At 37.5% G+C, this 14,138-nt stretch overlaps 1 protein-coding gene across 1 annotated transcript in view; it reads right to left on the bottom strand.

Moving 5' to 3' along the window:
• SMYD3 (SET and MYND domain containing 3) overlaps positions 1-14,138 on the bottom strand; it is a 710,646-nt gene that overhangs the window by 520,800 nt on the left and 175,708 nt on the right. The window contains exons 3-5 of the mRNA XM_080825025.1: positions 5,842-5,949; positions 3,801-3,858; positions 2,089-2,225 (exon numbers count right to left, since the gene is read on the bottom strand). Coding sequence (XP_080681151.1) covers positions 2,089-2,225; positions 3,801-3,858; positions 5,842-5,949 — 303 coding nt within the window. The remainder of the gene's footprint in view (positions 1-2,088; positions 2,226-3,800; positions 3,859-5,841; positions 5,950-14,138) is intronic.

The raw sequence follows: 14,138 nt of genomic DNA, 5'->3' as shown, positions 1-14,138 counted from the left end.
TAAAATCCTCTAACGTTCTCTAGCCACTTCCAATGCATTTGTCATGACTGGCACCATCGTACACTTGCAATGGTAGCAGCCATCCCTGAGGTTTGCATGACACCGATTAACTTAATATTAGACCATTCTACTTTTTAATATTTTATTTGTTTGTTTGTTTGTTTGAGAGAGACACAAAGAGAGAAAGTGGCAGAGGGAGAGGGAGAAGCAGACTAAGAAGGGAGCCTGATGCAGGGCTCGATCCTAGGACCCTGAGGTCATGAGCAGGTGGCAGACACAACTGACTGAACCACCCAGGTGCCCCTAGACTATTCTATTAACAAAACAATAATAATAATAATAATGATGACAAAGAAGAAGAAGGAGGGAAGAAAAAGAGGAGGAAAGTGATCCCTTTTAAGGACATATGTATAAGCAAAAAACTAACAATTTATAAAATCTTAATAAAACTTTTGCAAGGAAACACAGGAGCCATAGGGTAATAATGTTGCTTTAATCTACATTGTAAGGCAGATATCACAGATCTGAGCCCACTTCCCCCCAAAATCTCAAAGATGTCTTTGTTCTACTTTTGTGACAATAACAAATACAACTAAGTGGGGAGAAGGGAGAGCGTATGATTAAAACTTCATCTACTTATTCATAATGACAGAACTTTCCCCTATACAGCATGGAAAGAATTTCACTGTAAGATATATGAAATGAAAATTTTTAAAAGGAAATATGAGAAATAAGAAAGTAATTCACATGTTATACTGAGCAATAGAAAGTATTTTTAAATATTTTCCATAAATAGTAGTAACACCAGTAATTACCACTTGAACAACTGCTAACAACAAAAACAATTGTCACAGAAAAGCCACAGACTTAACACAAGGAATGAAGTTACAGTCAACACAAGGCATATTTTTATCTTTCAGGAGGCATTACTCTGTAGAGTGTCTAACAACAAAAGCACCTGTGTGTATTGTACACACGGTACTCCTAAAGGCTATGATTTTCAGAAGGATGTGAAATAAACACAAGAGACACTTCTCTTATGTATTATAAGTAAACACTGTATTTTGAAATCAGTTTTAAACTGGAGACAAACCAGAATGTAATGCTAAGGTGATATTACCAGAAAATCATAAAAACATATCCTGAAGTATAAAAATACATTTGAGGAAAATCAAGAATACATCTCCAGCAATCACACAAATCACCTATGAATCCTTAGAAAACAGATAGATTACAAAACATACTTTAAAAATATTCATGGAATAATATGTTAGTAGATATGCACTTATGAAATGTAACAGCACTGGTAAAAATCACCCTTGAATGTTAAATTTTACTTATTATTAAGATGTGATCAATATTGAAGGGAACCAAAATACACAATATGGGAAAGCAAGGACAGCAAATACCCAGCAGTGGGGAGGTATCTGATCCTTTGTCCTTATCCTAGCACAGAGAGCAAGAATCAGCTGGTGCATGCTTTCTCCCTGGTCCCAAACAAACCATCAGAATAACTTGCAAACAGAGCATGTCAGGTGACGACTACCAAGAGACCCCACACAAAAATACTAAATTAAACCTATTTCCTATACCTAACATAGGATTTTAGTGACCCGGAACATTTAAACGGATTTTCAATGATTTTTAAATCAGGAACAGTTATATTTTCATATTATTTAGAAATCACATAATCAAGAAATGGATTCCAACATATTTTTCACTTCGAAGACCAAGAGCCATCTCTGAAAGAACACTGAATGCAATGGCAACCTTAACAATCCATTAGTAAGAAACAAGGGAATAGGCTGTTTCCTCTGGAGAAAAGCAAGCACGCTCCTGAGGGTATGAAAGGGTGCTCTGCGTACTGACAATGAACATGGGCAGGCCATGAGTAAGAGCACCGATAAAACAGAAGAAGTAGTAATACCCCTTTCAACAGAAGCAGTACATTCTCTCTTTTCCTCATCGTTAAAGTAGGAGAGTGATTTAAGGCATGAAGGATCCTAAAATTTCACAGATCAACAACAAAATAAGAAGTAAAGGGTTGATTTACGGCATTAACAAGGATATCAAACACTTAACACTTACTTTTGCAAAAGCTTCAAAAATGTCAAAGGAAGGTGGCAGCTGAGAAGCATCCTGGATTTCTTCTCTCATGAAATGTTGAAATGTCATTACGAGTTGCCTAAGGCCCTCTTTCTTATCTTCAGTCAGTTTGTTAATATCTTTTTAAAAGAGAGAATAAATAGCACAATCACACGGTGAATTTTTAATAGACAATTTTCAGGTGTTCAACGTTAGCTGTTAAACCAGATTTATCCTTCCTGGATTCCATTCTGACAGAGAGCAAATACGTTCCTTTTTATTTTTTCACAACTACAAATTACAATACCTACATTATCAATTAAATTGTGCCAAATTCCATCTACAATGTAAGACCAAATTATTTTAAAACAAAATAAATACATGTATGGATGAAAAACACTACAACTAAAATCAGGCAAGATGTGTGTTATGGGTCCTCTAGATCCCCCTGGATACATGCTCAACTCACCACAAACGCATCAACTCAGTGAATTTAAGCATCTCTTCCCATGAAACAATTTTCAACCAGGTCATGACCAACTGATAAATAGTATATCTCAAAGGAAAAAACAATAACAAAAGAAAAAAAAAGTAAAAAGTTTACAGCTAGAGTCTAACCGGTGAAATGTGTCATATAAAAAGTACATCAAGAAGAAAATGGGGGCCAACCCAAGAAATCTCGACTTCAAGTTACTCCCACATTGAATAAACAAGATATGGTGCTGCGAAAACCCAAACAGAAGGAGTAGGTCTCAGAGCATAGTCGTCAAAAAATCACCCTGTTCAAAATTCAATTTAATTTATACCACAAAAAAGTGTTAAGGCTAAGAGTGTACAATTAATAACGTTTGAGAACATTTCACTTAAGACAGCATGGATGACACCACTACTGAGCAGGGCTACTGTTAATAGTAAGACTCACAGCAAGAGATATTAATTACTTAGCAGTAATATAACACGAAAAAATGACTAATTAGTTCTCTATTAAAACTGAAGAGATACATCAAGTTGAACTACAACATAATTCTGGGGCTCATGTCAGCTCTACATATTCTCTTTAAATTACTTGTTCAACAGAACAATTAACCCACTAATTTCTTAAATAATAATTTATTATCATTGGCACTTAGAATCCCATAACCATAAATCTGTATTACATCATCTCTGTATTTGTCTCCACCCAGAAATATTAAACTGTGTAGCAAAGTTTACTCTATGAGCTCTGGCTACTTTGGGGTTGAAGTTGTGGACAACCTCTCTGAAGGGGATCTGTGCCAGCATGAAAGGAACATAAATCCTACAATGACTGAACACTCAGACTGAAGGGTCTGTTAGTGTTCCCAAATATCCCGGCCACCATCACGGGAGTGGAAAAGAAGAATGTGCAATGCTATCAGACAGCCCAAATCCCCTACACCATCTACTTTGCGTATTATCTAAAGGACCAGTAACCCCGGAACCCCCTTGTTCACATCACTGTTCCCTGGCATCAAAAAGAAACAAAGATCAGGTTCTAGTACTTTATAAACTCCTAAAAGGTCAAAACTACCCTGGAATAAAGTAAGCTAATGTATCAAGCATATATAAAAACATGAAAAGGTTTATTAGATTTGCCTCACATAATAAGGAGACAGAACAATGTTAAAAGGAAAGCAATGCACAAGGTCAGCAAATAAATGATAGGATTTTTTTGGTGCTGATGGACAATCACTTACTTGACTCCAGATCATAAAAGGAGTAAAGTTTCTCCGATTCAGACGGTGTTTCTTCCATCTATGAAGCAAAGGGGGAAAACACCAAAAACAATTTCAAGTGTTCCAACATATCAATGAATATATTTGAATCTCTTTAGATACTTAAATAAATAAAACTCTTTAAAAAGACGTTGTATAGGGGCGCCTGGGTGGCTCAGTGGGTGAAGCCTCTGCCTTTGGCTCGGGTCATGATCTCAGGGTCCTGGGATCAAGCCCCGCATCGGGCTCTCTGCTCAGCAGGGAGCCTGCTTCCCTCTCTCTCTCTGCCTGCCTCTCTGCCTACTTGTGATCTCTGTCTGTCAAATAAATAAATAAAATCTTTAAAAAAAAAAAGATGTTTTATATATTCCTCCTCTTCATCACTTTCTGAGAGTTGAATTATTCAGTCAGTAACAATTTTAAAATAAAATCTAAGTTATGACTCATCCAATCAATTTAATTTCCAAGTGGAAAATTCTTTTACAAAAAGTTTTTTGTAAACATATTTTGTGAACGTATTTGCTCTCTGTCATAGTTTTATTTCTTTTTCCCCAACTCTACCTACAGACTTGTATCACTGTAAGGATTTTACTACTAATTACAGAAAAGCAGAGATGGATGAATAAAAGTAAGAGCTCATGACAAAATGCAACTTTCACCAAACGACCTTGAGTCAAAAGTCATCAATGTCCTTATCTAAAACATAGGAGAATCACAGATTCCCTGGGTTGTGGTGGGGATGAAATGAGGTCTATCCTGCAAAGCAATTAGGCCGGGGCCTAGAAATCCTAAGTGTTCAATAGAACAAACCTATTATTATCAGTGCTTTCTATTAGATTCTGATCCAATAGGTCCTGCTTCTCTTTCTGATATTAATAAAGTAAAAAAAAAAAGTTCAGCCTCAAATATAGTGATCATACTTCTAATATCTAGCAATTAAAGAAATGCATAATAACAAACTTGATCTGAATGTATTATGCTATGAAATAAATTTGTATATTTTAGTTCAACACAATATATGTATTTGCAAATAGTAACTAAATACATAATAGATGTTATATATTCAGAACAAAGACAATGCTCATTTGGTATTCCACATCCATTTTTTAAAAATTGAAGTATAACTGACAAAAAACATTGTGTTACTTTTAGGTGTAAAAACATATTTTTCCATGATTAAAAACTCTCTATAAAATCTTACAGCCTTCCCGTACCCCAAAAAAGTCAATAAACAACAGGACAGAAGAGAGCTGGATTCTGAAATAATTTGAGAAAGAGATATTCATGTGAAAGCGTGGCAAAAAGAAGTCTGGAGGGTATTGCCAGAGGTTTATTTCACAGAAACTAGTGGTTGTTCAGGCAGAGGAGGGGAAAAGGACTGAAAACAATTTCAGTGAAACTTGGCTATTAAAAAAAAAAAAAGATAAGCACTCTTCCATGCAAGATTAATTATCATCTAATTAAAACCTCACTTCAAGAAGCAAGTGAAAAGTTATACACCTGCCCTATGCAATAGTTCATAGTCGAAAAGTTATGAAGACAACGTAACAGACATTTCTGATTATCTCACGCCTTCAATATATGACCTTATGTTTCTAGGGGATTACACACACACAGGGCCTTCAAAGAGGGCACTGTGCTGTCCTGCCACACTAATGCTATGGTTAATAGGGAAACGGCAAGTTTTTATCCTAAGATACTCCCTGGAATAACCTGCCTTCTACCCTCACAGGGGTCTGAAGTTGGCCTTAAATACTAATATGGGGCACTAGGTGGCTCAGTTGGTTAAGCGTCCTACTCTAGACTTCTGCTCAGGCGGGCTCTCAGGGTCCTGAGATTGAGCCCTGCCTCTGGCTTTGAGCTCAGCAGGGAGTCTGCTTGAGAGTCTCCCTCTGACCCTCCCCCCACTCAACCCTTTCTCTCTCTAAATAATAAAATCTTATAAAAAATATAAATAATACATACAACTCCAAGAGCTTTGCTTAATTAAAACCCAAGCATATTCCATGAGTTTTATACTCACAAGTTTGAAAACAACTCTGCCAAGCAGTCGAACAGAATCCGGGGGATACCTGGGTTTGCAGTTTTTAAGGCATTTGCATTCCCGCTTGTGGTCCGGCCAAGCTTTTTTCTGTTAAGACAAGAGTGGGGAGGGTATATGTTGTAACTTTCATTTACACCAGTTTTGTGTGGAGAGTGATCAACATGAATTTAATGTCAACAGCTTAACTATAACTGCAAAATAGAAAATGAAAGCAATATTCTAATACTATCAATGATACAGAATCCCGTCTTTGCCAAGCATGTAATTACCAGGCGCGCACTTCAACGCTTCTCCTCCACCTCTGTCCTTTAATTTACTGCCTGGTTATTACCTGGCTGTGGAGTCCAAGGAAGAATCCTTATGGCTTACTTAATAATTTATCAGATAGTCTTTTCTCTTTTAGCTGATTAAATAGGATTCGATAAGAGACAGTGATTTTGAATACAAAAAGAAAATATCACATGAAACTAGAAAATAAACACAAGGTTCAGGAAAATCAAAACAGGGCAGATGGCCTTCTGAATTTCTGTGCTGCTTTAGGGAGTAGAACTATCAGGGGCTAACATAACAATAAGTATGAAACTTTTTGTTTTCGAAGACCACACAGAAAGGGGTTACTAACTACAGTGACCAAATGTCATTTGTCCAGGACTGCTGTTGTTTATTTATATTGTCCTGGCCTAGTCACTAATAGTACCCCTTTTCATTCTGAAAAGTACGCTTTGGATGATAAATTATAAGGTCACTTAACCCACAATCCTACCCATGTGCTGGTGTGGCTGAAAAGACCACTGAGCCAGTCACCAAACCCGCAACACTGAGAAGAGAGGACAATGGGGAGGACACCGTCTCCCTGAATCCTGGAGTCAGAAATGCTAAGGCTCCTCCACATGGAATGACTTCTATAGGGAAATACAACCCACAGCATCTAAGACTTAACCCTGGAGAGTGGGAGACAGCTCGACCAAATGTCTGACACGTTCCATTCTGACTGAGCGCTGCAAGTTGCATCACTGAAATGCCTGACGCTCACGTGCAATCTGGCTTCAGAAACTGTAAAAATGCCTCCCAACTCCAGGCCCTATAAAATCCCTCCAGGAGGAACTCTCTCTCCCACCTGTAGCACAAACATGCAGTGCAACCAGAAATTTCAAACCTGGGGGCACCTGAGTGGCTCAGTTGGTTAAGTGTCTGACTTCAGCTAGGGTCGTGATCTCAGGGTCCTGGAATGGAGCCTCACTTTGGGCTACAAGCTAAGCAGGGAGTCAACTTGTCCCTCTGCCCTCCCCCAACTCGTGAGCTTACGTGCACTCTCTCTCTCAAATAAATAAATTTTGTAAAAATTCAAAAGTGCTACAACTACTTTGAAACTGTGAGTTTCAAAAAAAAAAAAGAAAGAAAGAAAGAAAAAAGAAAAAGGAACTGTGAGTTTCAAGCCAGCATTTTGCTCAGAAAGACTGCCCATGTTGAGTTCCTGGGTGAAGGTGTGGCTTGTCTGCTATTTCCTACGAATTCAAATCTTGAAGACACTGTTTCTAAGGGGTACATCACTTATTTTATCAACTTGACCCATGACTGACTCACTTCATTTCTTCTTACCCACTACAGCAATGCTCTTAATGTGATGTTTCTAATCTTTTTGTTTTTTTAGTATTTATGCTTCACTCACTTCTAAACAAGACTCAGTTGTTTCAAAATAAAGATATAAATGAAATAAGGTTATAAAATTAGAATTGAAAAAACGTTAAAGTTATGTTTAAAAAAATAGTCCTCTAGCATTTACTTATTAGCATTCTACAGTATGTCAGACACATGGCTAAACAATTGAAACATTTTATTTTCACAATAATGCAAGTGGTAGATAGTATCCTTACATTAAAGATGAGTAAAGTAAGGCAGGGTGGAATGTCACCACCAAGCTACATAAACATAAAAGAGGAGAGTAAAAGTTCTTAGTATTCTACCCGTAAGATTGAAATAATTGCCCTGTCTTCACACTACATTTATCTGACTTGCCTTACAGGCAAGGCAAAAAATAAAACATAATGGCTTATATAATTCTCAACTGATAGAAAAGAAAAACACACAGCTTTACCAAGTATTAAATCGCAGGAGGAATTTATCCCAAGAATGCTAATCAGCATACTGGACAATTATAATGGTTAACACATAGCTACTTCTAATATCCATACTCACTAAAAGGAATACTATTAAACTATAAGTTAGTGAAAGAAAATTTTCTATTGTTTAGGGGGCTAGTCTTGGAGAAGCAATTAGCAACTTACCAATATGGGTAAGATCCCTTAGAAAAATACCGTATCAACATGCACTGGACTGGAAGAGACTATGCTGAGTGAAATAAGTCAAGCAAAGAGGGTCAATTATCATATGGTTTCACGTACTTATGAAGCATAAGGAATAACACGGAGGACACTGGGAGATGGAGAGGAGAAGTGAGTTGGGGGAAAGTTGGAGGGGGAGACAAACCATGAGAAACTGTGGACTCTGAGAAACAAACAGGGTTTTGGAGGGGAGGGTGGTGGAGTGTTGGGTGACCCTGGTGGTGGGTACTGGGGACGGCACATATTGCATGGAGCACTGGATGTGGTGCATAACAATGAATTTTGGAAGACTGAAAAGAAATAAAATAAAATGAAAAAAAAAAAAGAAAAAGAAAAATATGGTTCCATTGTCAATTAAGTTTGAAAACTGCTACATAATATCGACCCTGCTTAGAGACTAGAGGTAATTCAGTTTGCTAAAAAGCTCTGCATGAGAGAAACTTGTATAATTTAGTTAACAGTTTTCTGTGATTGTTACTGCCATCCTTTGGGAAGTTAGGTTGGTATACATGGACTCCAATATAGCTATATACTTTCTTTCCTTCATCTGATCTTTCAATGAGAGTGGGTTTAGCAAACAAATTCATGATCATTCCCACTGATAGAAAACTAGGGTGCTAATATTTTTTTATTTCTGATTGGTGGGTGAACCACAACTTTGGTAGAAGAGTTTTCACTTGGTATTAAAAGTTGAGAAGGCTGACAGATGCCCTCATTTGACCGGCTATGTAGGCAGGAATGAACCACAAGTATGAAGAGGTCTCTGAGAAAGCACTCTGGTCCTGTTCAAAACGTGAGCATCTGCTAGGACTGCACCTAGCAGACGAAGGCTGAGACCATCTGGACCATCTGGATCTTAAGAGCAGATTTGATTCAATACTCATAAGTACAAGAGATTCCATAACTCCTTTGTTATGTTCTGAGCATCTCAGTCTCCTGGTGGCTTCCCAGGGTGAAGTAACTACAAAATGTGCCCCCAGGTAATGAACCTATTGATCTGTTAGATGACATTCCTGAGAATTAAACATCTAAATTTTGGAGAGTTCCTGTCGAAACAACTTTAGGTCTTTAGCATAATTAATATTGCACTCCTATTTCTCAACTGTAATTACAAACTAGATAGTATGTTTCTTAAAGCTATTCCTAAATCACTGCAGGAAAACACCAGAGAATGTACTTATCTTCCCATTTGCTTCAGGAAAAAGATATTCATTCTTTTCATCTAAAAACCAAGTCACGCCTATATAAATATAGAAAGTAATCATGCCACTTAAAACTGGTCTATAGCACAGTGTCAAGGTACAGCCTACTTCGTATCTTACTATGATATTAAAAACCATGTTTTAAAAGCAGTAATTATTAGGGTTTACTGTTCAGCATCACCATTGCATCTTACCATACAGCTCACTAACGGAAGCACACCACAGAAAAGGCTTACAAAGCAATCTCTTAAATAACCACATTTGACACTGCAGCAAAACCTCACGATCTACAAGAGCATCAGGCATTATCTAAACTGTACAAACTTTAACTTTGATCTAGACCTCAACAGCACATAATATATCTGCCAGTTTTTCAAAGACAGCCTCCCAGATTTACATTTTCCTATTTTCTTCCCTTACTGCAATGCAGGATGTAATTAAGATTTTGTCCACAATATTGGCTGTAATGTTTTCTGTTCTGAAAGTTGAACATTATCAATGATTCACAGTAAGCACAAAATAGTATGAAAGACAAACGAAATTAAAATACTGCATTAAGACACAAAGACAATGGGAAAAAGACTTTTGGACAGAAAAAAAAAGAAATGAAGACATCTATAATGATTCCACGTGCCAGTACATACAGGACTCAGAAACCACTCTGGCAATCTCTACATTTTCATGTTCTATAGTACTTGCAGTGACTCAGAACAAAAACTGATTAAGTAAACCAGTATCTCCCAATGGGGGTAACCCTAATCTTGAGGGTTGTTGGGGAAATGTAGGGGGGCATCCTTATTTGTTAGGATGCCTGGAGAAAGACACGGGCCCTTAGTGGCCAGGAACCAGAGATGGTGGACATCTGTGTGGGATAGCTCCATATGATAAAGAATCAATCCATCTGGGTGCCTGGGTGGCTCAGTCAGTTAAGTGTCCAGCTCTTGATTTCAGCTCAGGTCATGGTCTCAGGGTGGTGGGATGAAAGCCCCACATCAGCATCTGCGCTGAGCAGGAAATCTCCTTAAGGATTCTCTCTCCCTCTCCTTCTGCCCCTCCCACTGCTTGCATACTCTAAGAAGTAAAAAATAAATTAATTTAAAAAAAAGAATCAATTGTTCCAAACCCAAGACGACTTTTAAATGTCCAATCAAACATTCTATAGCAGGGACAAACTTATTTCCGAATTATCCGAGCCTGGAACTAAGCCTCCTTTCACATATAAAAACAAAGACCTCGTTTTTACACAGCCTTGATAGCACTGAATTTTCTAGGTAAATCAAGGGATGAATGCATTTTAAGAACTTTAGCTAAAGGTATCTAATATTTAAAAAAAAAAAGGTATCTAATATTTTATAAAAGCATATCACTGAAGGCAACACCACCTATGGTATTTGAGGTACCTACCAATAACAACGTATTTTCTGATCCTACATTTTGTACTTCCTTTTCCAAGGTGACTTTGTGTAGATGAAAATATCTGACTTCTTAATTATATCTTCTAGTCTACTCTTGCCTGAGCATCTATATACAAAATATGTATTATTTTTGTTGTGTTCAGCACTGGATGTTATTTGTAAGGGACGAATTGCTAAATTCTACTCCTGAAACCAATACTACACTATATGTTAACTAACTAGAATTTAAATAAAAATTTGAAAAAATAAAATATATAAATAAAATACGTATTTTTAAGTTATTTTCATTTTTTTCTCCTTTACATTCAACTTATAACATTACACTGATACTGACTTTTAAAAATATATAACTAGTTAGATTGTCTTAACTATGGTATTTCATTTCAAGAGAGTAGAGAGGACGAAAATGTAATTATTATATAAAAAGGTAGAGGGGCATCTGGGGGGCTCAGTCGGCTGAGCATCTGATCTTGATTCTCACTCAGGTCATGATCTCAGGGTCCTGGGATCGAGCTGGTATTGGGCTCTGCACTCAGCACAGAGGCTGCTTGAGATTCTCTCTCTCTCCCATTGCCCCTCCCCCACTCACAAGCTCTTTCTAGCTCTCTCTATAATAAAGAACTTAAAAAAAAGGATAGACTTAGGTCTGGGAAAGAAGAAAACTGCAGATCTAGAACAATTCTGCACAGGCATACACAGCACATGTACACATAAAAATACATACTTAAATTTACAGCCTGGGACGACTGAAGAGATTCGGACAGCAGTGACAAGACAGGCTCAGGTGTCCAAATTCTTTTTAATCACCACAAAGGATTCCACATGTAGCTAAGATTGAATAACCACTGATCTAGACTAAATTAAAAAGGAGGCCATTGTACATACTAAATAGAAGGAACAAAAAAATACCATCCTATACTTATTAAACTATTAGTAGAACTCTAAGTTTCTCTTTTTTTTTTCATTTTAGAGAAAAAGAGAGAGAGCTCATGTGCGAGTAGGGGAAGGGGGAGGGAGAGAGAGAATACCAAGCAGGCTGTAGCCCAGTGTGGAGCCTAACACGGGGCTCAGTCTCACGACGCTGGGACCATGACCTGAGCCGAAAGCACTCAACTAACTCAGCCACTCAGGTGCCACCTAAGCCTTCTGAAAGATGTTCGGTAATGAACATCAAAAAAAATTTTTTTTAATTTTTTTTATTTATTTGACAAAGAGAGAGAGATGCGAGAGAGGGAACACAAGCAGGAAGCAGAGAGGGAACAGAAGCAGGGGGAGTGGGAGAGGGCGAAGCAGGCTTCCCTCTGAGCAGGGAGCCCAATGTGGGGCTCAATCACAGGACCTGGGGATCATGACGTGAGCTGAAGGCAGACGCTTAATGACTGAGCCACCCAGGCACCCCATGAACATCAAAATTCTTAATGTGCATATTGTTGGCATATAAATAATATTTATAATGCACTTAATCCTCACAAATGTAACTGCTGTACAGAAAAAGTATAAGAATGCTCCTCATACATTTGTTTACAAAACTGAACAACTGGTAATAATTTTTTCAGTTTTTCCTAAAAGAAAAAGCTATTTTGCATTTCTCCTTATGCTTTCCCAATCTGTTTGAATTTTCTATAAATATCATGTTATTATATTTACAAATAATAGCAAATATAATTACATTTCTTATGTCTAACAACTGTGATTTAGGGAGAAGTATTTTTACGTGAAAGAGAAAGAAATATTACCGTTCAATAAACACTTTAAATATTTTGGAAAACCTGCTTATAACTCAAAGAATGGTTTAAATGTATTAATTTTTAAATGTTAATAAATGCTTCGGTGAAATCTTCCGGAATGCAAAGATTTACTCAGTAAACTGTTTTATCAGGTTAGCTTGTTCATGTCTGGTTTTAAAAATAAGTGTACGACCAGGGCACCTGGGTAGCTCAGTCAGCTAGGTGTCCGACTCTTAATTCCAGCTCAGGTCATGATCTCAGGATCCTGACACTGAGGCCCGAGAAGGGCTCCACATTCAGCATGGAGTTGGCTTAAGACTCTCTCTCTCTTCCTCTGACCCTCTTCCTGCTCGGCACTCTCACTCTCTCTAAAAAATAAACAAATAAATCTTTTAAAAAAATAAATAAGTGGGGCACCTGGGTGGCTCAGTTGTTAAGTATCTGCCTTTGGCTCAGGTCATGATTCCAGGGTCCTGGGATCAAGGCCTGCTTCGGGCTCCCTGCTCAGTAGGAAGCCTGCTTCTCCCTCTTCCACTCCCCCTGCTTGTGTTCCCTCTCTTGCTGTGTCTCTCTCTGTCAAATAAATAAATAAAGTATTTCTTAAAAAATAAAAATAATAATAAATAAATGAGTGTACTACCAATGAGGTACATCTTGCATGTACAGGTGTTCAATGGTGTTATGATCTTTTTACCATGTACTCATGATTCATTCCACTTACAAATAATATTGACAGAGATTTTCTATGAGCGTAACCTGGGATAGTTGAGTTGCCATGAAACTTGAACGAAAGAAAAAAGACCCAACAGTTATCCAGTCCCTCACAAACCATTTAAGAGCAAATCAACAGCATCCCCCTGTTCATGCCTCAGAAGTAGTCCAGTGTTGAACTGGAGGCTGACAGATAACATGAAGGTCTAAAAAGCTGGAATCTGGAATAAGAAAACTGGAAGGCTAAGCCGGGTATCTCAGATGACTGACAGGTATTGATTAAAATCCTGCATAAAATCTCCTCAGAGCACGCAAGAGACCTAGTAATAGACATTAGACTTACCACTTTCAAAGCTTACTGAATGCTGTATCAAATAAGAACAAGAGTGCCTTCCCACTAGCCTTAATCAAATTTGACAGATAGAGCCAAATACAAAGATGGAGTGAGGCAGGAGAATTAGCATAGGGCATCAAGTTGACAGAAGAAACAAGAAAAAAAGTGTTATTTCTTCAAAAAATAAAGTTACAATCTCCTTGTTAACTGAGGAACCATATAATAAATAGTAATATTAATGCCCCAAAGTAAGTCAGTGATCGTCTAATGCACGATTCAGGTCAAATCCATTCTGCCGCCTGCTTTTATAAAGTTTTATGGAAACATAGCCACGCTTAAGATTTATGCTCCTTCCGACAACAGAGTTGAGTAGTTATGACAAATATATAGCCCACGATACCTAAAATATTTATTATGTAGACCAATACACAAGAGTTTGGCAACCTCTGATCTAATGACAGATCATATGAAGATGGAATGACCTAACTGATATATTTTAGCCAGAAAGACTAAGTAACTCACTTACTCCTATAGATATCCAATCT

The sequence above is a fragment of the Martes martes genome, assembly GCF_963455335.1.
Source record: "Martes martes genome assembly, chromosome: 15".
NCBI lineage: Eukaryota > Metazoa > Chordata > Mammalia > Carnivora > Mustelidae > Martes > Martes martes.
Note: the sequence above shows the minus strand (reverse complement) of the source record. Positions and strands in the feature narration are given on the sequence as shown.